The 21994-nt window shown below is 46.1% G+C and overlaps 1 protein-coding gene across 1 annotated transcript in view; it reads left to right on the top strand.

The window, feature by feature from the left end:
• Nucleotides 1-21994, top strand: part of LOC117359553 (zinc finger protein 888-like) — a 62386-nt gene that overhangs the window by 28619 nt on the left and 11773 nt on the right. The window contains exon 4 of the mRNA XM_033942525.1: nucleotides 13116-13290. Coding sequence (XP_033798416.1) covers nucleotides 13116-13290 — 175 coding nt within the window. The remainder of the gene's footprint in view (nucleotides 1-13115; nucleotides 13291-21994) is intronic.

Below are 21994 nucleotides of genomic sequence, written 5' to 3'. Positions count from 1 at the left end.
ATTGCCAAGCCCACATTTCTCCCTCTTTCATCCCCTGGCTCATGTTCAGCATTTTTTGACCCTCCTCATCAGCCTCATGCCCAACATTTCTCCTTCTATTGACTCCCCTCCAACACAATGCTGCATCTCTTCCTCGCTTCCGGGTCATTCCATGTCAAGTGATCAGATTCTTGGAAAGTGCCCTACATGACCATCACAGATTTTGATGAAACTTCATATGCAGAGTCCACCATGTCTCAAACGAACTTTGGTAAAGTTTTAGTTTCGCCTGTGGAATATTTGTGGAGATATAGCCATTTGTTTGACCCCATACCACAATGAAATACAGTACGACAATGACATTCTGACAACTTTGAGACACAATATCTCCCGAGCTATGTTTCCAAAAAAACTGAAACTTAGCTACCCTGCACAACTTTTTGAGCTCTGTTCATTGCTACCAATAACAATTTTTGCCAAGCACTGATTGAATGCCTGAATTACAGTAAACTTGGACGAAAAAATTAGTGCTCCAAAAAAAGTCAGTTTGACATTACTTAGCTCCCACAATAATTGAGTAATAAATGCGAAATTTGGCACATAATGTCTCAGTACAACGTTGTTTTCAAAAGTACAATTTCAACCTCCAAGCTCTTTCCATTAGTTTACAAATTAAGTGTAAAGTTGCTAATTTGTGTAAAAAGGCCCAAAATAGGGTATTTTCAGCCTGCTTTTACAGAAAAATACCTTTTTTTTTTTTTGTATTATTTTTTATTTTCAAATTTTACATAAAGTGTACAATATAATAAAATACAATTGATAAATATACAATATCACTTTTATATCTAATACATTATATTCTAAGTATATTTTTCTCCCTCTCCCTCCCCCTACCCTTCTATTACTTATATTCATACATTATATATTGTATAATATATTATAACATATTATGTATAAAGTTATTTTCAGTACCCCCCCTTTATGTGTGTCAGAAAAATAATATTTAAAAGAAGAAAAGAAGAAGAAAAATTCTGCTATTTATTCATTACAATATTTTGTCAATGGCCCCCATATTTTTATAAATTTTGTATATGTCCCTCTTTGTATTGCTATTGTTCTTTCCATTAGAAAAATACCTTTTAGAAACTCTTTCAAATCAGTCTCATTAGAAAGAGCATATTTCAAACCTCCTAGAAAAGTGGACTTCATTTTTCAACGCAGGTTAACAATGGCTGAAAAAGGGGGACAAAGTTGGGAGACGTTGCCACGGCAACAACCTCTATTTCAACATAGTTCCATCATTTTTAAAGTTACAGTTTTGTATTGACGTAGTATTACTACTACTCTGTTGCGTTGGTCCATGGTGACATTGTCACTACCAGTTCAAGAGTTTGAACTGGCAACCCCATCGCCATAGGGGTCACGCCCGATAGCTGTGCAATACCAGCCACGGGTGGGCCACTTTGTCCAGGTTCCCAAGCCTCGCATTTGGTTTCTTTGTCAAGGTTCCAAAGCCTTTTGTTGGTATCTTTCTGGTTCCAAAGCCAATGATTAGGGTGTCTTATCCTAGGTTCCCAAGCCTAAATTGGGTATCTTATATGGTTCCCAAGCCGAAGTGAAGTCCACTTTGATTTTAACTGCCAGGAATCTTTATAACATTCTGTTAAATTTTTGAGCCACTTTCTTCAATGCAGTTTCTGGAAATTGATATTGGCGGCCGGATGATGTAACTGAAGGGGCACAAAGCATGCAGATGAGGTGTTGCTCTGGAACCCAACAAACGTCTTGCCTTTCTGGCCAATAAAACGAATGAGCTGGACCGTGAGGATGCATACATTTTATCAATGCATCATTTTGTTCAATTGAGACTTCAACAACGTTGCCTATCCACCATTGATTATCGTAAGTACAGGCAACGTAGCAACCAGGAAAGATTTCGGACACTTTCAAATTTGGAATGGCAGTATCAGAAATTTTGGCAACAAAATTTATTGTGTCATTTGAAACTTTGCTGACACGAACCGAATTGAGTCGACTGGTACAAATTGGTGGTGCTCTCTGGTACCGGCTACTGTGCTGCTTTCATTACATTACATTACATTACATTACATTAGGGATTTCTATTCCGCCATTACCTTGCGGTTCAAGGCGGATTACAAAAGGTTAATTTAAAAAGACAGAATTACAATGATTAGCTAGAGAGGTAAGTTGTAGATCTTAAGAGCATTTAGAGGTCGTGTTGTTATTGCTGTTTCAGGAATTTCTTGAAAAGTGTGGTTTTTATTTCTTTTCTGAACGTCCTATAGTCTGGGGTGGTCATCAGAAGGTTGGAGATCTGGTTGTCCAGTCTTGCGGCTTGAGTGGCTAGGAGGCCGTCGTGTAGTTTTGTTCTTTTTACTTCTTTGATTGGGGGGGGGTATGAATGGGGAGTGCGTTTTTCTGTGTCTGGTACTGGGTGCTTGGATGAGGCGATTGTTCAGGTATGATGGGCTGTCTCCGTGTAGGGTTTTAAATAATATGCAGTAGAATTTGAATTGGATTCTTTCTTGGATTGGGAGCCAGTGTGAGTTGATGAAGGCTTCAGTGATGTGGTCATGTTTTTTCAATGAGTAGATGAGTCTCAAAGCTGTATTTTGGATTGTTTGGAGTTGTCTTATCGTAGTTGTAGGACATGGAAGGAAGAGTATGTTACAGTAGTCCAATATACCTAGTATTAGGGATTGTACTATAAGTTGGAATTGTGTTCTTTCAAAGAATTTTCGGACTTGTCTCAGGTTTCTCATGATTGCGAATGATTTTTGAATTGTTTTATTTATTTGCGGTTGCATTGTGCAGCATCTGTCTATGGTCATGCCTAGTAGTTTTATGGTGGTTTGGATGGGATATTTGGTTGCGTTTATGTCTAGGATGGTTGTGGTTTGGATCTTGTCATTTTCTAGGAGGATGAATTTGGTTTTGTCTTGGTTGAGTTTAAGTTTGTGATTTTCCATCCAGGTTGTGACTGCTTCAAGTGTTTGGTGAAGTTTGTCTGTCATGGTAGGTTTAGAATGATCGTATGGGATGAGGATGGTGATGTCATCCGCATAACTATAGGAGGTTATGCCTAGATTATCCAGATGCGTTCCTAGAGAAGCAGTGTAGAGATTGAAGAGGGTAGGGGATAGTGGAGATCCTTGTGGTACGCCGCAGGGGTTTGACCAGGATTCTGACTTTTCTTTGTTTGATTTTACACTGTAGGTTCTGAGTTTTAGGAATCCTTCAAACCAGGAGTATACTTTATCTGAGATGCCTATTGCATCTAAGATCTGTAGAAGGATGTTGTGGTCTACTAGGTCGAATGCCGCCGATAGGTCCAGTTGTATGAGTAGCATTTTTTTCCCTGTACTAAGTTGTTGTCTGACGGTATCCATAAGGGAGCCTAGTAGTGTCTCTGTGCTGAAGTTTGTTCTGAAGCCTGATTGCATGGGGTGGAGTAGGTTATGGTCCTCTATGTAATTGGTGAGGAGTTTGGCTACTAGGCCTTCTATAATTTTGACATATAGCGGAATTGAGGCTATAGGTCTAAAGTTAGATGGGAGGTTTTGTGGTGCTTTTGGGTCTTTTTGGATAGGGGTGATGACAATTTCGCTGAGGTCAGCAGGGAATGTGCCTTCTGTGAGCGTGAATTGGATCCATTGTAGAGTTATGGTGCGGAATTTTACACTAGAGGTGGTAAGGAGATATGAGGGGCAATGGTTGAGGTCACAGGAGGCATGGCTGTATTTTTTGTAGAATTTGTTGAATTCTGACCATTGTATGTTAGGGAATTGAGTCCAAATTCTGTCTGCTGCGATTGCCTCTTTTCCTGTAGGGTGGATTGTGATTGGATTTTGATGAGATGGGTTAAGGATGAGTGTGGCTCTGGTGTTGGTGATTTTGTTCTTGAAGTGTTCTGCTAAGAGGGTAGGTGATGGTGGAGGTGTGTTAGTGGTGGTAGTGTATGGTTTGGTGTCTGTTAATTCTTTCAGGATTTGGAATATTTTTTTGGAATCTTGGGTTTCCGTGCCTATGAGATTAGTATAGTAGCTTTTCCTCTTATCTTTTAGTAGATTTTTGTATTGTTTGTTGATTTTTTTCCAGTCGGTTTTTGTTTGATCTTGGTTCTTTTTTCTCCATTTTCTTTCTAATCTTCTACACTGTCTTTTGAGTTGGAGTAATTCATTGTCAAACCATTGGTCTGATTTCCTGCTGGTTCTGGTTTTGGTTTGTAGGGGTGCCAGATCATCAAGGATGTTGGTGGATACATTTTTCCAGTGGGAGATGAAGTTTTTTGGGTCACAGTCTTGGATAGTTTCGTCTACATTTGACCAGAAAATGGTTGGGTCGATATGTTTGCGTGAGGTGTATGTGGTTTTTTTTGATTGAGGTGTGTGTTTGGTCTTGGTCCAATTGATGTTGAAGTTATAAATGTAGTGGTCTGACCATAGGGATGGGGACCATGTTCCGTTAGGAGTTTGGATTGCTGGATTGGATGGTTGGTGAGACATGAATGCAGCAATGTCCAGTTGATGACCTTTTTCATGAGTGGTTTGTGGGTTTAGGATCTGGAAGGATAAGGCATTGAGGAAGGATAGACAGTTATTTGCTGGTGTGGAGGTTGTGTCTTCTAGGTGTAGGTTTAGGTCTCCTAGGATGAGGTTATATTCAGCTGTTAGTGAGTTTTGGTAGATGAAGTTTTCAAATTCAGGTCTCACTGTGGTCCAGTTTCCTGGTGTTATGTAGCAGAGCAAGCAGTTTAGAGAGTTTTTTAGTGTTGGGTTTGTGAGTTGACACGCTAGGAAATCCATTTGTGGAGTGGATGTTTTCTCAAGTATGTTTAGAGTTAGGGAGTTCTTGAATATTATTGCTAGTCCTCCTCCTCTTTTTTTCTCTCTGCAGGTTACTGTTATTTTGTATCCTGGCGGGCATACTTCTTTTATTCTAGGGTCTGTGTCTGAGGTTAACCAGGTTTCAGTGAGGAATAGGCAGTCAAGTTTTTCTGTTTTTATCCAATTTTTTATGTTTTCTGTTTTGGGTCCTAGAGATCTGATGTTAACATAGGCACATGTAAGGGAGGTCGTGTTGGTCTGGGGAATGTAAGTTGTTTCCGGGTATATGAGTGTTGTGGGAGTTGGATGGGATTTTGTTTTCGGAGGTGTTGATCTTCTTCTCCAGATAACAGTGATGGGGTGTTGAGTGCTGGTGTGGTGGTTCGGGTTTCTTGATGTGAGTATTCTTCTGTTGGGAATTTGGAAGTTGGTTGTACTGGTGGTTGAGGTTGTGGTGGGTAAGTTGTTTGCTGTTGTTTTCCAGCTAGAGATGAGGAGGATTATCAGGAGGGTGGCTAGTTTGTGTGTATGCAGGGAGAGCTTCATGTTTGATGTCTGGTTCGGAGTGTTCGGAGTGTTAGGTAGAGGGAATGGTTCTCTCTTAGAGTCCTGATTGGAGGAGGGGGAGGAGCGGGGATCTTTCGCTCCTTACCTTATAATGGAAGTCGGCAGGAGGTCCGGTGGAGTGGTCTCTGGGGCGTTGGTGTTCCCGTTTCCAAGGTCCGCTGGTGCTCCTCTCAGGTGCTCCTCTCAGGTGCTCCACGAAGGCGCTCACTAAGGCGCAGGCGCCTTTGTCGTGCGCCTTCGTCGGCACGCCGAACGGCGGCGCGCCGTTGGCGCTGTGTCTTTTTATGTAAGTTGTCCTCCTGCGGGATCGGGGGGGCGGAGCAGGGCTCCCACGCCGGCCCGGTCGTGCTGGAAAATGGCGAGTGCTGGCGCTGTGTCTTTTTATGTAAGTTGTCCTCCTGCGGGATCGGGGGGGCGGAGCAGGGCTCCCACGCCGGCCCGGTCGTGCTGGAAAATGGCGAGTGCTGGCGCTGTGTCTTTTTATGTAAGTTGTCCTCCTGCGGGATCGGGGGGGCGGAGCAGGGCTCCCACGCCGGCCCGGTCGTGCTGGAAAATGGCGAGTGCTGGCGCTGTGTCTTTTTATGTAAGTTGTCCTCCTGCGGGATCGGGGGGGCGGAGCAGGGCTCCCACGCCGGCCCGGTCGTGCTGGAAAATGGCGAGTGCTGGCGCTGTGTCTTTTTATGTAAGTTGTCCTCCTGCGGGATCGGGGGGGCGGAGCAGGGCTCCCACGCCGGCCCGGTCGTGCTGGAAAATGGCGAGTGCTGGCGCTGTGTCTTTTTATGTAAGTTGTCCTCCTGCGGGATCGGGGAAGATGCCATCTTTCTTCTTGAAACTTTTTGCTTTCTTCAATTTCTTCTTTTGGAACATAAATGTATTTAACTCCGTGTATATTTTGGTCACAAAAGTTAAATAGATCCTTTGGCGTCAATATTTGATCCGTTGATGGTCTTTGGAGGCTAGCCCGGGCAGCCAGTTGTTTAGTTGTTCCACCAACTCCATCTCAGGGTGATTTTCCGTGGCTAGTTCCAAAAAAATTCCATTCAGCCTCAATGTTGAAATCATTTCTGTGATTGCACAAATTCACAAAGTTCTTGTAGTTTTTATATTGTGCAGCTGAGCCGTCACTGAAGTAGTATATTTTGGTAATGTTTGTTTGAGTTACCAAAAATTCGATCAATTTTGAATAAACACATGTACAGATATCGTATCATGTTGCATATGATCAGAAATAATGCAACAGTTTACAACTTGCAATGTGCCCACTTCATTGAGGTAATATGCAACAAAAGGATGTACCGTAGCTTGTGAATTTTCCCAGTGAAAGCCTTGGGCGGCATCCTGTACAACAAATGAGTAATTTTCAGCGAAATCCATCAAAACGATCATTTCCGTTTCTTTTAAGCCTGTCTTCAACATCTTCAAATATTCACTTTGATGTTTTGAAATGAAATGGTGGCTTGTCAACTTCCAAATCTTGCTTGCAAGTCTTTCAATAAAGTTGTCCATGGTTAGTACGCTTGTTTCTAATGTTTCACGGTCAGCGTGAACCCATTGCTTAAATTCTATTGATTCTTCTGGATCTAAATCCTTGAATATTTCTTCCAGGTATGCTGTTAGTGCTTCTTCACCAGGGCAGTTTTGACATCGTTGTAGCATACAGTCCTTGACATTTAGGTCGCACACAGTTTTTTCCATAAGAACTTTGTAGTTCTCTTTGACATTGGTGCCTTGTAGCATGAGCTTTACATTTTGATGTATCGTGCAGACACACACAGAGTGTGCACCTGATGCACCAACGGTTACACACTACTTTGGCCTGAGCTCACATAATTTGGAAAAACCAATTTCAGTTCCGTATTTGTTACAGTACGCCACGTACAGCTCTTTTAAATTACACAACAGCAGCCGCTTTTGCTTTTGTACTTTTAAACCATTGAGGTGGACTGAAATGCAATCTTTTTTTGCCAGGACATATTCTGCTGAATTCATCGTCTTCGTAAAAATCTTGAACTCTATTTGCAATTTCTTTTGGAAGGGACTTGCCAATTTTTGCATCAGGTATAGAACAAATGCTTTTCTCTTTCTTTACTTTTTGGGCTGTTCTGACCATGCGCTCTGAAATGCCAAACTTCATTGCTGTTTCCTTTATTGACCAACTTTTTGGGGCCATTGTCAATAATTGAACTTTCATTGACCTGTTGGATATTGCAATTTTCGTTTTCATTTCTTCAATGAGGTCAGTGTAATCTTCACATAACTTGCATTCTACAGACTGACGAGACGGCCCAACTTCTTCAGCTGAAACTCCAGCAGCAGATGTAATCTTCTTGGCTATCACATTCTGCACACGTTCAATTTTTCGTATCACATAGCCGGCTTTATCTCTACTAGCTAACCTTCGAATTTTCAATGGAGAGGTTCCTAAAGCAGTCAAGCTTTGATCAACTGCATTGGAGATGCTGATATCAAAATCGTCTGAAGATGAAGATGCTGCAGTAGCTTCACTCATTGAAACGTATTGGGCTTTGCACCTACTGCAAAGTTTCTGACCTGGCTTGATATTTATTTTTGCCACTTTTCTAAAATCATTAGACATGGCAAGATCGACTTTTAACAATCCACTTTGAACAATGTGATTTTTCTTTTCAAATGGATTACAACACGATGTTTGCTTTAATTCGTATTTGTCGAGATACTTTGCTTTGTGGTGGAGGCAGATTTGGTCTTTATCCATCAGTTCAACTTCAGAGCGCCGAGTGATAAGCAATTTTTCATCGGTTGACAAATTATGTAAAAAAATGAGCCCACATTTTTTAGAATAAAATGTGCCGTCATGACACTTTGACAACAATTTTTGCCCAATGGCACAGTCTGGCAGAAAAGGATTATTATTAGTCGATTCGTTGGCATCCATTTTAAACTGAATTAATAATAATGTGGATCTGAAAAAGAAAACAAGTTGTAATTTGTGATCTGCATGCAACAAAATTATCACCTCAATTTCTAGTTAGGAATAATCATTAATTAAGAACACTATAATTGTACCCAAAGCTTGAGTAAAAATAAACAGGGAAAAACAGTGTGAAAAGTGACATAATTGTAAGTTGAAACGTAGGCCGTTGCCATGGTGACATCTCCCAACTTTGTCCCCCTTTTTCGGGCATTGCTAACCTGCGTTGAAAAATAAGACAACTTTTCTAGGGGGTTTGAAATATGCTCTTTCTAATGAGACTGATTTGAAAGAGTTTCTGAAAGGTATTTTTCTGTAAAAGCAGGCTGAAAATACCCTATTTTTGGCCTTTTTACACAAATTAGCAACTTTACACTTAATTTGTAAACTAATGGAAAGAGCTTGGAGGTTGAAATTGTACTTTTGAAAACAACGTTGTACTGAGACATTATGCGCCAAATTTCGCATTTATTACTCAATTATTGTGGGAGCTAAGTAATGTCAAACTTTGACTTTTTTTGGAGCACTAATTTTTTCGGCCAAGTTTACTGTAATTCAGCTATTCACTCAGTGCTCGACAAAAATTATTATTGGTAGCACTGAATAGAGCTCCAAAAGTTGTGCAGGGTAGCTAAGTTTCAGTTTTTTTGGAAACATAGCTCGTGAGATATTGTGTCTCAAAGTTGTCAGAATGTCACTGTCGTACTGTATGTCATTGCAGTATGGGGTCAAACAAACGGCTATATCTCCACGAATATTCCACAGGCGAAACTAAAACTTTACCAAAGTTCGTTTGATACATGTGGGACTTTGTGCATAAAGTTTTATCAAAATCCGTGATGGTCATGCAGGGAGCCCTTGATCATTTGACATGGAATAACCCTTCCCTCCAATATCATGTTCAACGTTTCTACCTCTTTCATCCCCTGTACAGAATCTTTTGCCCCTCCTCACCAGTCCCATGCCCAACATTTCTCCTTCTATTGACTTTCCCCCTCCTCCAACACAATGCTGCATCTCTTCCTCCCTTCCCTCCACCATCATGTTCAACATTTCTCCCTCTTTCATCCCCTGGCTCCTGTACAGCATCTAATGCCTTTCCTCACCAGCCCCATGCCCAACATTTCTCCTTCTATTAACCCCCTCACACAATGCTGCATCTCTTTCTCCCTTCCCTCCACCATCATGTTCAACATTTCTCCTTCTTGCAACCCTTTCCATCGGTCCCACCCTTCCCTCTTCACCACAACATCCAAAATTTCTCCCTCCCTCATTTCCACCACTAATTAAGTACAATCATTCTCCTTTCTTTCTTGCCCCATGTACACCATCTTTGTTTCCCTCCCATTCCATGCAGCTATGTTCAACTATTCTCCCTTTCTATTTCCTCCCCCATGGACAGCATCTGTTTCCTTCCCTAACTCCCCCCAACTCATGTATCATATGTCCTTTCCAACCCCCTCCCAGCCTGTGTAGTATCTGTCTTTCCCTGCCACCCCAGCTACCCCTACCCCCTCAAGCGGGATCCTGTAGCATGACCTTTCTCTTTCTAGCTCCCTACTCCCTCACCTACCTCATCCCTGGCTGCCGTAATTTTAAATCTTCAGGCACCCAGCAGCGACAATGAGGCGAGCCTGCTGCCATCAATCTGGCCCTGAAGTCTTCATTCTGCAGTGACCATGTTCCTGTTTAGGGAGGATGCTGCAGAATAAAGGGTTTGGGAGCAGGCTGATGGCAGCAGGCTCACCTTATTGCTGCTTCAGACTGCCCGAAAATTTAAAATTACGGCGGCCGTGGAGGGGCGAGGTGGGTGGAGCTGGGAGAGCCATTACTGACACTTATGACCTCCGACTACAAATATTGTTCCAATGCCTATGCTTCCCAGATCCCCCATAAGAACATAAGAATTGCCACTGCTGGGTCAGACCAGTGGTCCATCGCGCCCAGCAGTCCGCTCACACGGCGGCCCCCAGGTCAAAGACCAGGGCTCTAAAATGAGTCCAGCCTCACCTGTGTACGTCGCAGTTTAGCAGGAACTTGTCCAGCTTAGGCTTGAAACCCTGGAGGGTGTTTTCCTCTACAACAGACTCCGGAAGAGTGTTCCAACTCTCCACCACTCTCTGGGTGAAGAAGAACCTCCTTACATTTGTACGGAATCTATCCTTTTTCAACTTTAGAGAGTGCCCTTTCGATCTCCCTACCTTGGAGAGTGTGAACAGTCTGTCTTTATCTACTAAGTCTATTCCCTTCAGTATTTTGAATGTTTCGATCATGTCTTCTCTCAGTCTCCTCTTTTCAAGGGAGAAGAGGCCCAATTTCTCCAATCTCTCACTGTACAGCAACTCCTCCAGCCCCTTGACCATTTTAGTCACTCTTCTCTGGACCCTTTCAAGTAGTACTGTGTCTTTTTTCATGTACGGCGACCAGTGCTGGACACAGTACTCCAGGTGAGGGGGCACCATGGCCCGGTACAGCGGCATGATAACCTTCTCCAATCTGTTCATGATCCCCTTCTTTATCATTCCTAACATTCTGTTTGCCCTTTTGCCGCCACAGCACATTGTGCAGACGGCTTCATCGACTTGTCGATCAGAACTCCCAAGTCTCTTTCCTGGGAGGTCTCTCCAAGTACCGCCCCGGACATCCTGTATTCATGCATGAGATTTTTGTTACCGACATGCATCACTTTGCATTTATCCACTTTGAACCTCATTTGCCATGTCGCTGCCCATTTCTTGAGCTTGATTATGTCACTTTGTATATCTTCACAATCCCCCTGTGTCTTTACGACTCTGAATAACTTATCATCTACAAACTTAATCACCTCACTTGTCGTATCAATGTCCAGATCGTTTATAAAGATGTTAAAGAGCACGGGTCCAAGCACCAAGCTCTGCAGCACCCTGCTGGTGACACTCTTTCAGTCTGAGTATTGTCCATTTACCTCCACTCTCTGTTTCCTATGCTCCAGCCAGTTTTTAATCCACATGAGTATTTCACCCTCGATTTCATGGCTTGCAATTTTCCGAAGTAGTCATTCATGTGGAACCATACAGTTAGCCGGCAGCTAACCCAGAAACCTTCCCTCTGACATATTTTGCATCAGAAGGAAGCCTTCCCTCTGACGTGTTTTGCATTTTGCTTCAGAGAGAGAGCTTCCCTCTTATGCAAAACATGTCGGAGGAAAGGCTTCTAGATTAGTCGCCGGTAGTGTATAGAAAGGAACACTGCCGGCAGGCCTAGAGAGCTAAGGCGGCTGGGCTTGGAAGAAGGTAGTACACCTGCAGAAGCCCCAAACTAACTACTCCCATCCCTACGGACCTGGATGGGATCCCTGCAAACTCCCCAAGAACCTGGAGGGGATCTCTGCAGGATTCCTATTGATCTCATTTCCATGCAGCTCTCTAATTCAGTCATTCCCTTGCAGTTCTCTAATTCAGTAGCAGAAGTAAATACACTTCCTCTTCCACATTCGTGGTGATAGGGGAACTGCAAGGCAGTAAATAGAGAAAACCCGCAAATAACTTTTCGTATGTTATTTGCGGTTTTTCTGTTAAAAAAACAAAAAAAAAGACACACAACCCAAATAACCTGTCCTGTTCCAGTGAAGAAAGTGCAGCTGGGATGATCGATTTTCCCTGTGCATTGCTGGGAACACCGATTTTCTCTGTGCAACGCCGGGAGCAGCGATTTCCTGTGATGTAAATTTGGGAGCGGGGCCTTCGATCAAAAAACGCGAATATGGAGGGGTAAGTGTATCTACTTCTGTAGTTTATGTATGGATACGGAAGAGATTACTTGCAGGGACAGATTCGATTCCAGTGAGGACGGGTTTTATTTCTGTCCCCGTGCAACTCTCTAGTGTCAGGTTGCCATGGCATCTATAAATAATTTCCTATTGCCTAGTAATTATCAGGAAGGAGCAAGACTGCAGATTTATCTGTCATCAGAAGCAGGAAGGCTTCAGGGAGAAAGGGCTAGTGAAAAGATGAATGGGGGGGGCTAAATGAGGAAATTATGTAGAGAAGAGAGAAAGCTGCAGAGGGAGAGGTTGGGAAAAAGAAACCCTAGAGCAGTGCTTCTCAACCCAGTTCTTAGAACACAGCCAACCAATTGGGTTTTCAGCATATTCAGTTCCTCCTTGGTAGTATATCAATCTCATACATATGCATTGTAGATACCTGGCAGTAAGGTTTTCAGGATTTCTACAATGCATATACATGAATTGATATGCTACCAAGGAGGCACTGGATATTCTGAAAACGCAATGGACTGGGTTAAGAAGCACTGCTCTAAAGATTCCTTTTCCCTTATGTCAACCTCTCTTTACAACCTTTTCTTTTCTCTCTGCATTTGTAAAATGAATTATTGAAGGAGAAAATGAAAAACTGAAAGAGAGAAAATGATGGCAAATAAAGACCAATATGGTCTAACTGGTCTGCCCATCTATGCCAACTACTAAGCTCTGCAATCTTTTCATATCCCTTTGAGACTCTCTGCGTTTGACCCATGCTGTCTTGAATATAGAAGTTTGGTAAAGAGGGAGGAAGAGTAAAAAAATGGATGAAAGACAAAATCAGTATTTTTATAAGTAAATGAAAAGGCAGAGGAAAATGCAACACAGATCAACAGAAAAAAATCGGATAAATATTTTCTGTCCTATGTTTGTTCAGTCTATTCAGTTTGAAATATTACATCTAAAATATGCCATAGGAAGCAAACAAAAGGTTTTGCAAAAATCCTGACTTAAGGTACATCTTATGCTCCTATAGACAGAGATGATGTTGAAAGCTCATGTTCAGGCTCATACTACCAGGGGAAAGTTTGAATGCTCCACCTGTGGTTATACCTTCCGCCGCAAACATCACCTTAGCCGCCACCTGATCAAGATGCATGGAATAATCCCCACCAGGTCAAAGAGACGAGCATCCCAGAAGCGTGCCTCAGGTGAGAGATGGAAACATTCCAGTGGGTGTCACTCGGACAAGAAAAATTCATCATTTTGTCTTGAGCAATCCTTCTCAGTATAGTAAAGCAATTGTACATTCCATAACAAATTAAAAGGTTTATGGTTTTATTTATTTGATATACTGCCCTTTCTTGAAGATATACAGGCAAATAAAATGAGGAAAAGAAATTCATTATTTAATAAGAAAAAAAGGAACTAGGGATCACACAGTCATCCTGAGAGTAAATACATAAAAAAGGAGAAAGAAAATCCATACAATTCACTAAAGTTAACTAATGAAGGCACCCTTTTACTCAGGTGATTATGCAGTAACCGCACTGAAACCCTTTAAATCCCTTTGGGCTTCGGTGCAGTTGCCGCGTGGCACTCGCTAACATTGCTTAGTAAAAGGTGGCAAGCTTAACAGTCAGTTGCCCCTTGAAACCCCTGAGCTTCATAGGCTATCATTGAAGGCAAACTGAATAAATAAGTTTTTAGGACCGACTTAAATTTAGGGAATAATAATGATTCTTACATAATTTTTAACTTGTGACAAACTATGAAAGAGTATTTTATCTGACTTTGCGGAACAAAAAGCAGCTAAAGAGAAAGTGTTTTATAGGGGTGATTTTATAGCAGGCTGCCTCTTTTGCATCAGATATGTGCTATATAGGTTAATCCTTTATAAATTACTGGTCATGGTACATCTTTGTATACACAGGCACCAAAACATTTGATGGATAGCATTCTGCCATACAAACCACAGCATATGTTGTGCTCGGTAACTCACGATGACCTATATATTTTGACAGTGAAACAGCTGCGGCTAGCTGTGTCTAGAGCAGACATGGGCAACTCTGGTCCTCGAGGGCCGGAATCCAATTGGGTTTTCAGGATTTCCCCAATGAATATGCATGAGATCTATTTGCATGCACTGCTTTCAATGCATATTCATTGGGGAAATCCTGAAAACCCGATTGAATTCCGGCTCTCGAGTTGCCCATATCTAGTCTAGAGCTAGCATATTTTCGTGTGTGGGTCCTTGGGAGTGGAATAAGCTTCTGGGATATTTATGGCAGCAAACATGTTTTGAGTAATTTTAAGAAATGTTGAAGAAAATACCTCTTCTGTAAGATGAAATATGGGACTTGAACTTTCTTGATGCGAGGTGCTGGTAGCCTCTTTGTAATTTTAGGAGGCTTTACATTATCACTATTATCCCAGGACAAGCAGGCATGATATTCTCACATGTGGGTGACGTCATCTACGGAGCCCCAGCGCGGACAGCTTCTCAAGCAAACTTGATTGAAGTTTCAAGTTTGCTACACTGCACCACGCATGTGCATGCCTTCTTGCCCACTAGAGGGCGCATCCCCACCTCGTGGTCCTCAGTTCAGTTTTTTCCGCGGAGCCAGAAGCCCTGTGGAATTTGAGCTCTTATAGCATTGCCTTCTGTCACCGCGTCTGGGTGTTATCGCTCGGTCGCTGTGCTTGGTTATTGTTTTTCCATCGTTTTTCAGTCGGTTTTTGTAAAAAAAAACAACAAGTTTTTCTACGATCCGTTCGGCTCCGGGGGCTCCCGTGAGCCGTGGCCGCGGGCCATTCTTGGTTCGGGCCTTTTCGGCTTTCATGTCCCGTCCCTTGACGGGTTTTAAGAAGTGCACCCGATGTGATCGGTTGCTCTCTATTACCGATCCTCACCGGTGGTGCTTGCTCTGTTTAGGGCCCGAGCATCCGACAGACTCTTGTGACAGGTGCTCGACTTTCCAGGCCAGAGCGCTCCGCCGACGCCGTGCCAGGATGGCGGAGCTTTTCGCGGTCGACTCCGCGGCGGGGAAGGCCTCGACGTCGGCCTCGGCTTCGGCCCCAGCCTTGACCTCGGCCTCGGGATCCTCGACCTCGCCGCGTCCCTCGACTTCATCGAAGCCTGCTGCTCCGTCCAAGCCTGCCTCGGGTAAGTCCCCGCTTCCGTCCTCAGCCCCAGGATCGATGAAGAAGCCATCCTTGGGCTCCTCGACAGCGGGTGGGTCGTCCTCGGCCCAGGCCAAGGTAGCCAAACCTAGTGCCCCGAGGGAATACTCAAGACCGAGGTCGCCCTCCAGGGAGCACCCCCCGGCCTCGGATCTACTGGCCATGATGGGGATCCCGGCTTTCCAAGACTTGCTCCGAGCCTTGATTACCTCGGAGCTGTCCGGAGCCATCGAGCAGTTGCAGCAGGCTTCGGCCTCGACTGCACCGGCCTCGACGGTCTCGATCTCGGTACCCTCGACTTCGGGTGCTGGGACGGCCCCGACCTCGACTCCGACCTTGCCCTCGGCTTCGACCTCGGGGACCCAACCTGAGAGGAGCGTTAGACCTCGGGACAAGGTGCGCCGGGTGAGGAGAATATCGTCGTCCTCTTCCTCGAAGTCCTCACGGGGCTCCTCGCCCTCAGGCCGGCCTCGGGCGAGGCGTCGTCCGAGGAAGCCCAAATGTGCTCGGGGTTCTCCTCGACGACGTGGTCGCTCTTCGCCGCTCGAGGGTGAGTCGTTGCGGGTCTCGGAGCTCCGCCTCGATAACCCTCGACTGTTTCGGTCCCCCGCGAGAGGGGGTTCGAGAGACTCCTCGCCGAGACGGATGGGACGTGCCTCGGACCCCGGGGGCTTCCCCCAAGGGCTCTTCGGGGCGTAGGCGCTCCCCGACCCCTTCGAGGTCGCTAGATGTGGTCTCTTGGGGATCGGGGTCTGGCAGGGAACCGCGGTATTCCCGCGAGGCTTCCCCCTTCTGTTCGGCGGGGAGGTCACGAACTCCCTCGCCGCCCGCCAGGACGTCCTCCTTCTCCAGGTTCGTGCACGATATGGCACGAGCTTTGGGTCTCGACTTAATGGCAGGGTCTCAATATACTAAAGAGTTCCTCGAGGAACAGGACCTTCCCACTTCCTCGAGGGAAACTCCTCGTCTTCCTTTGAATAAGGTATTACAACAAACCTTCCTCAGAAACTTGGACTCCCCTCTTACAGTCACTGTGGTGCCGTCTAAGATGGAGTCCAAGTACCGGACCATTCCATCTAAGGGGTTCGATAAACCGCAACTCTCACACCAGTCGTTGCTCGTGGAGTCGGCGCTTAAAAAAACGCAGCCCTCCAGAGTCTCGGTGGCGGTCCCGCCCGGTAGAGAGGGTCGCACTCTGGACAAGTTTGGTCGTCGCCTCTATTCTAATTCCCTCATGGCGACCAGGGTACTCAATTACGCATTTACGTTCTCATCCTATCTGCGTAGCATGGTGAAGGACTTGCCTCAGTATCGGGAGGTCATGCCCGATTCCCATAGAGAGGGGTTTACCAACTTCATGTCCAACTTGTCTCAATTGCGGCTCTACCTGTTCCACGCGGTGTATGACGCGTTTGAGCTCGCTTCGAGGGTGTCGGCCTTTGCGGTGGCTATGCGCCGCCTGGCGTGGCTCCGTACCCTCGATATGGATCCTAACCTACAGGAACGCCTGGCCAATTTACCGTGCGTGGGTTCGGAATTATTCGATGAATCCCTGGAGGCGGCGACCAAACGTTTGTCGGAGCAGGAGCGCTCCTTGGCCTCTTTGGTCTGGATGAAACCTCGGCCCCCGCCGCAAAAATCATTCCGGCCGCCCCCGAGAAGATACCCGCAGAAGTCTACGCCGGCCTTTTCTAGACCTCTGGCTCGGCGCCCGCCCCAACAGGGTAGAGGGGGACAACCGAAACCTCCAGCGCAGGGAGCGTCCAAGCCGGCTCCGTCCTTTTGATGGACTGTGCGGATGGGGGCGGGCCCCCTCCGCAATATCGCCCGACCCCCCTTCCAATCGGGGGTCGACTCAGGTCCTTTTATGTGGCTTGGACTGAGATTACATCCGATGCATGGGTGCTCCGGATCGTCTCCGAGGGCTACTCGCTCAATTTCTCAGCCACGCTGCCGGACCGTCCACCCGGAACTTGTCCGTGCAACCGGAACCAACTTCCCCTTCTCCTTTTGGAGGCCAGGGCCTTGTTGAGCCTACGGGCGGTGGAACCGGTACCCCCAGAACAACGGGGACGGGGGTTTTACTCCCGTTACTTTTTAGTCCCAAAGAAGACAGGGGACTTGCGTCCCATTTTGGACCTCCGGAAGCTCAACAAATTCCTGGTCCGGGAAAAGTTCCGTATGCTGTCTCTTCCGGTTCTGTACCCTCTGTTGGAGGAAGGGGATTGGATGTGCTCCCTGGACTTGAAGGAAGCCTATACTCATGTTCCGGTACATCCCGCTTCCCGCAAGTTTTTACGGTTCCAGGTGGGGGATTGGCATCTTCAGTATCGGGTCCTCCCCTTTGGTCTGGCTTCGTCCCCTCGAGTCTTCACAAAGTGTATGGTGGTGGTTGCGGCAGCCCTGAGATCTCGGGGGCTGCAGGTCTTTCCCTACCTGGACGATTGGCTGATCAAGGCCCCTACCAGGGAGGGGGGTTATCTCAGCGACCAAACAGACTATCATCTTCCTTCAACGTCTGGGGTTCGAAGTGAACTTCCCCAAGTCTCATTTGGATCCGACTCAATCCCTGCAGTTTATCGGGGCCGTGCTGGACACGGTTCGCCTCCGTTCCTTCCTCCCCCCTCCTCGGTTGGAGGCCCTGCTTCGACTGAGTCGACAAGTTTCGCTGAGGCCCACAGTTTCAGCTCAGCGCATGATGATACTCCTGGGCCACATGGCGTCGACGGTCCACGTCACGCCGTTCGCCCGGTTGCATCTGAGGCTTCCTCAGTGGACCTTGGCCTCTCAATGGCGTCAGGATTGCGATCCGGTCTCTTGCCCCATAACGTTGACTCCTTCTTTGAGACGCTCGCTCCGTTGGTGGACAGACTCTTCCAATCTTTCAGGGGGTTTGCTCTTTCTCGTTCCTCCGCATCGCAAGGTCCTGACCACGGACTCCTCGGAGTACGCGTGGGGGGCTCATCTCGACGGTCTGCGGACTCAGGGTCTATGGTCAGCGGAGGACCGTCTTTGTCACATCAATGTGTTGGAGCTTCGGGCCATTTTTCTGGCGGCTCGAGCGTTCTGCCACTTGCTACACGATCAGGTAGTCCTCGTGCGGACGGACAACCAGGTGGCAATGTATTATGTAAACAAACAGGGCGGAACGGGCTCTTGGTCTCTGTGCCGGGAAGCCCTGCGCCTTTGTGAATGGGCGGTCTCCCAGAACATATTCCTGCGTGCGGTTTACATTCAGGGAGAGAGGAACTGTCTGGCAGACAAACTCAGTCGTCTTCTCCAGCCGCATGAGTGGTCGCTGAACTCCCGGGTTCTACGCGAGGTCTTCGACCGCTGGGGGACTCCTCAGGTGGATCTGTTTGCCTCCCCGGAGACTCACAAACTGCCCCTCTATTGTTCTCGGATGTACTCCCGGGACCGTCTCGAGGCCGATGCCTTCCTTCTCGAATGGGAGGGGAGGTTCCTTTATGCGTTCCCTCCTTTTCCTCTGATCTTGAGAACGTTGGTACATCTCAAATCGACCAGGGCCACTATGATTCTCATTGCGCCTCGTTGGCCCAGACAGCACTGGTTCTCCCTGCTCCTTCAACTCAGTGTAAGGGAACCTCTGCTTCTGCCTGTTTTTCCCTCTCTGCTGTCTCAGAGTCGGGGTTCGCTGTTACATCCCAATCTTCAGTCTTTACATCTGACCGCTTGGTTCCTTTCCCCTTGACTTCGGTTCCTGTTTCTCAGTCGGTGAGGGAGATTTTGGAAGCCTCGCACAAGGTCTCGACTAGGCTTTGTTATTCCCAGAAGTGGACCAGATTTTCATCCTGGTGCTCCTCAGACCATCTGGACCCGAGTTCGGTTCCAGTGTCTTCGGTGCTGGAATATTTGTTGCATCTGTCTACGTCTGGGCTGAAGACGACTTCCATTCGGGTGCATCTCAGTGCCATTGCGGCGTTCCATCGGCATATCGAGGGTCGGTCTCTTTCTCTTCATCCTCTGGTAACTCGTTTCATGAGGGGTCTCGTGAATGTTCATCCTCCTCTGAAACCTCCTCCTGTAGTTTGGGATCTTAATGTGGTGTTAGCTCAACTGATGAAGCCTCCTTTTGAGCCTATCGACAAATCTCATCTTAAGTTTCTCACTTGGAAGGTGGTCTTTTTGCTTGCGCTCACATCCGCTCGTCGGATTAGTGAGCTGCAGGCTTTGGTTGCGGATCCACCTTTTACTGTGTTTCATCATGACAAGGTGGTTCTTCGCACCCATCCTAAATTTTTACCTAAGGTTGTGTCTGATTTCCACCTCAATCAGTCCATTGTTCTTCCGGTGTTCTTCCCGAAGCCCCACTCTCATCCTGGTGAGGCGGCGCTTCACACGCTTGACTGTAAGAGGGCGTTGGCCTTTTATCTCCAACGTACCAAGTCTCATCGGAAGGTTCCTCAATTGTTTTTGTCCTTTGATCCTAATCGGTTGGGACATCCTGTTTCCAAGCGCACCTTGTCCAACTGGTTGGCTGCTTGTATTTCTTTTTGCTACGCTCAGGCTGGTCTCTCGCTCCATGGTCGAGTCACGGGGCATAAGGTCCGGGCAGCTTCTGTTGCTTTCCTCCGGTCTACTCCTGTGGAGGATATATGTAAAGCTGCCACTTGGTCTTCGGTTCATACGTTCACCTCCCACTACTGTCTGGACACTTTGTCCAGAAGCAACGGCCGGTTTGGCCAGTCGGTGTTACGTAACCTGTTTTCCTAAATTGCCATCCTCCCACCTGCCCTTTTTTGGTTGGCTTGGAGGTCACCCACATGTGAGAATATCATGCCTGCTTGTCCTGGGATAAAGCACAGTTACTTACCGTAACAGGTGTTATCCAGGGACAGCAGGCATATATTCTCACAACCCGCCCTCCTCCCCGGGGATGGCTTCTTTGCTGGTTATGGAACTGAGGACCACGAGGTGGGGATGCGCCCTCTAGTGGGCAAGAAGGCATGCACATGCATGGTGCAGTGTAGCAAACTTGAAACTTCAATCAAGTTTGCTAGAGAAGCTGTCCGCGCTGGGGCTCCGTAGATGACGTCACCCACATGTGAGAATATATGCCTGCTGTCCCTGGATAACACCTGTTACGGTAAGTAACTGTGCTTTATGTTTTATTCATGTTTGATTTGTTGTACCGTATGTGATTCTGTTGTGTATGTACTCTGTTGTGACCCCCATTGGGAAAAGCGGGGTATAAATAAATAAATACAAATCTCTTTTCAATGGCAAAGTATGTAATGCTTTCCCTTTTGAAAATTATCCCACAGTAAGTACCTCTCTATTTACAGCTGCTATTTAGTATACACACATTTCCTGACTTTTTTCCATATAGTATGCTTTATAAAATATAAAAGTAAAACACTAATCTGTTCCCCAACCTTTTGTCTCCCACACTCTAATCGATCCTCTATTTGTCGCACCCTATCCTTCCTAAACAGGAAATTCCAGGAATGCCTTTCCAAAAAGCCAGATCTTTATTCTTCTCTGTGAATAAGCCTCCAAAGAAAATGAGTTTCAGAGAACTTGTCAAATGCTGTGTGGATGGTTTTGCTTGGGAAGTGCTCTTTGTAGCTAAAATCTGACAAAGGTACTATTGACCTGTTGCAGAAGGTATCTCCATACGATTTATAATAATTTGAAATTGATTCTCCATTTAGTAGGGACTTGGTGCATCACCTTCAGATGTAATCCCTAGCATTTGTTCCCATTAATTATTTTGCAGGAGTTGTGATTGTGGCCCAATGAATGCAGTTGCAGTAATCTAGTCTGCGAGTAGCTTGTGTATAGACCACAGTTATATATATCATCTTTGGTTAAAAAGGCCTTAATTACCTCAATTTTTGTAGGCCTCCAAATGTTGGCCTCACTAGAGATGAAATCTGAGACTTCATCGTAAATCTAGTTTTCATTAAGACTTGAAGGCTCAAGTTAACTTTCTTTGGTGTTATGGTTTATCCCTCTGTTGAGGAAATAATCTTAAGTGTTCTGTTTTACCTAGTAACTCATAGCTTTTCTGACTTCTTAAGGTTTATTTTTAATATATTAGTTCCAAGCCAGGTTGCTATATCTTCTAGGCACACATTTACCATCATTATTTGATTCTCACCTTCACCGAGACACAGCTGAATATCTGTGAAAATATAAGCCCATGTTTATGGTTCTGAATTACAGTCAAACCTCGGTTTGCGAGTAACCCAGTTTGCGAGTGTTTTGCAAGACGAGCAAAACATTCTCGCAAACCGAGTGTTGACCGATTTGCAAGCACCCTCCCCCCGATAACCGGCATCGCTCCCTCCCACTCGCAAAGACCCCCCCCCCCCCCGCTCGAACCGGCACTGCCCACCATGCGAACCAGCACCCCCCGCCCGAACAACTTAAACTTACCCCCATCTGGCAGGTGCCGCTAGAAGATCTTCCCTGCTTCTCCCACCCCCTCCACCAACCATTGGCCCCTCCCATTATAATTGGCATCCAAACAGACCAATCGTCTTCCCTTACCAGCCTTCACAAGGAAGCCAAGGGGTCTGGCTTTAGTGAGCGGGTGAGACACCACCCCTTCAATCCCAACCAATGGTGAGGCGGTAAACAGAAGAGGGCTGCTCGGATTGAAAGGGTAGAGCGGCCAATGGGAAAGCAGTAGGGCGCTGTGGGCGGATCCCACTGGGTGTGGCGCGGCGCTGTCAGCTGTGCCCTTTTGTTTGCTTCGGAGCGATC

The sequence above is a fragment of the Geotrypetes seraphini genome, chromosome 4 (genome assembly GCF_902459505.1).
Source record: "Geotrypetes seraphini chromosome 4, aGeoSer1.1, whole genome shotgun sequence".
NCBI lineage: Eukaryota > Metazoa > Chordata > Amphibia > Gymnophiona > Dermophiidae > Geotrypetes > Geotrypetes seraphini.
This window is presented reverse-complemented; position numbering and strand designations above follow the sequence as displayed.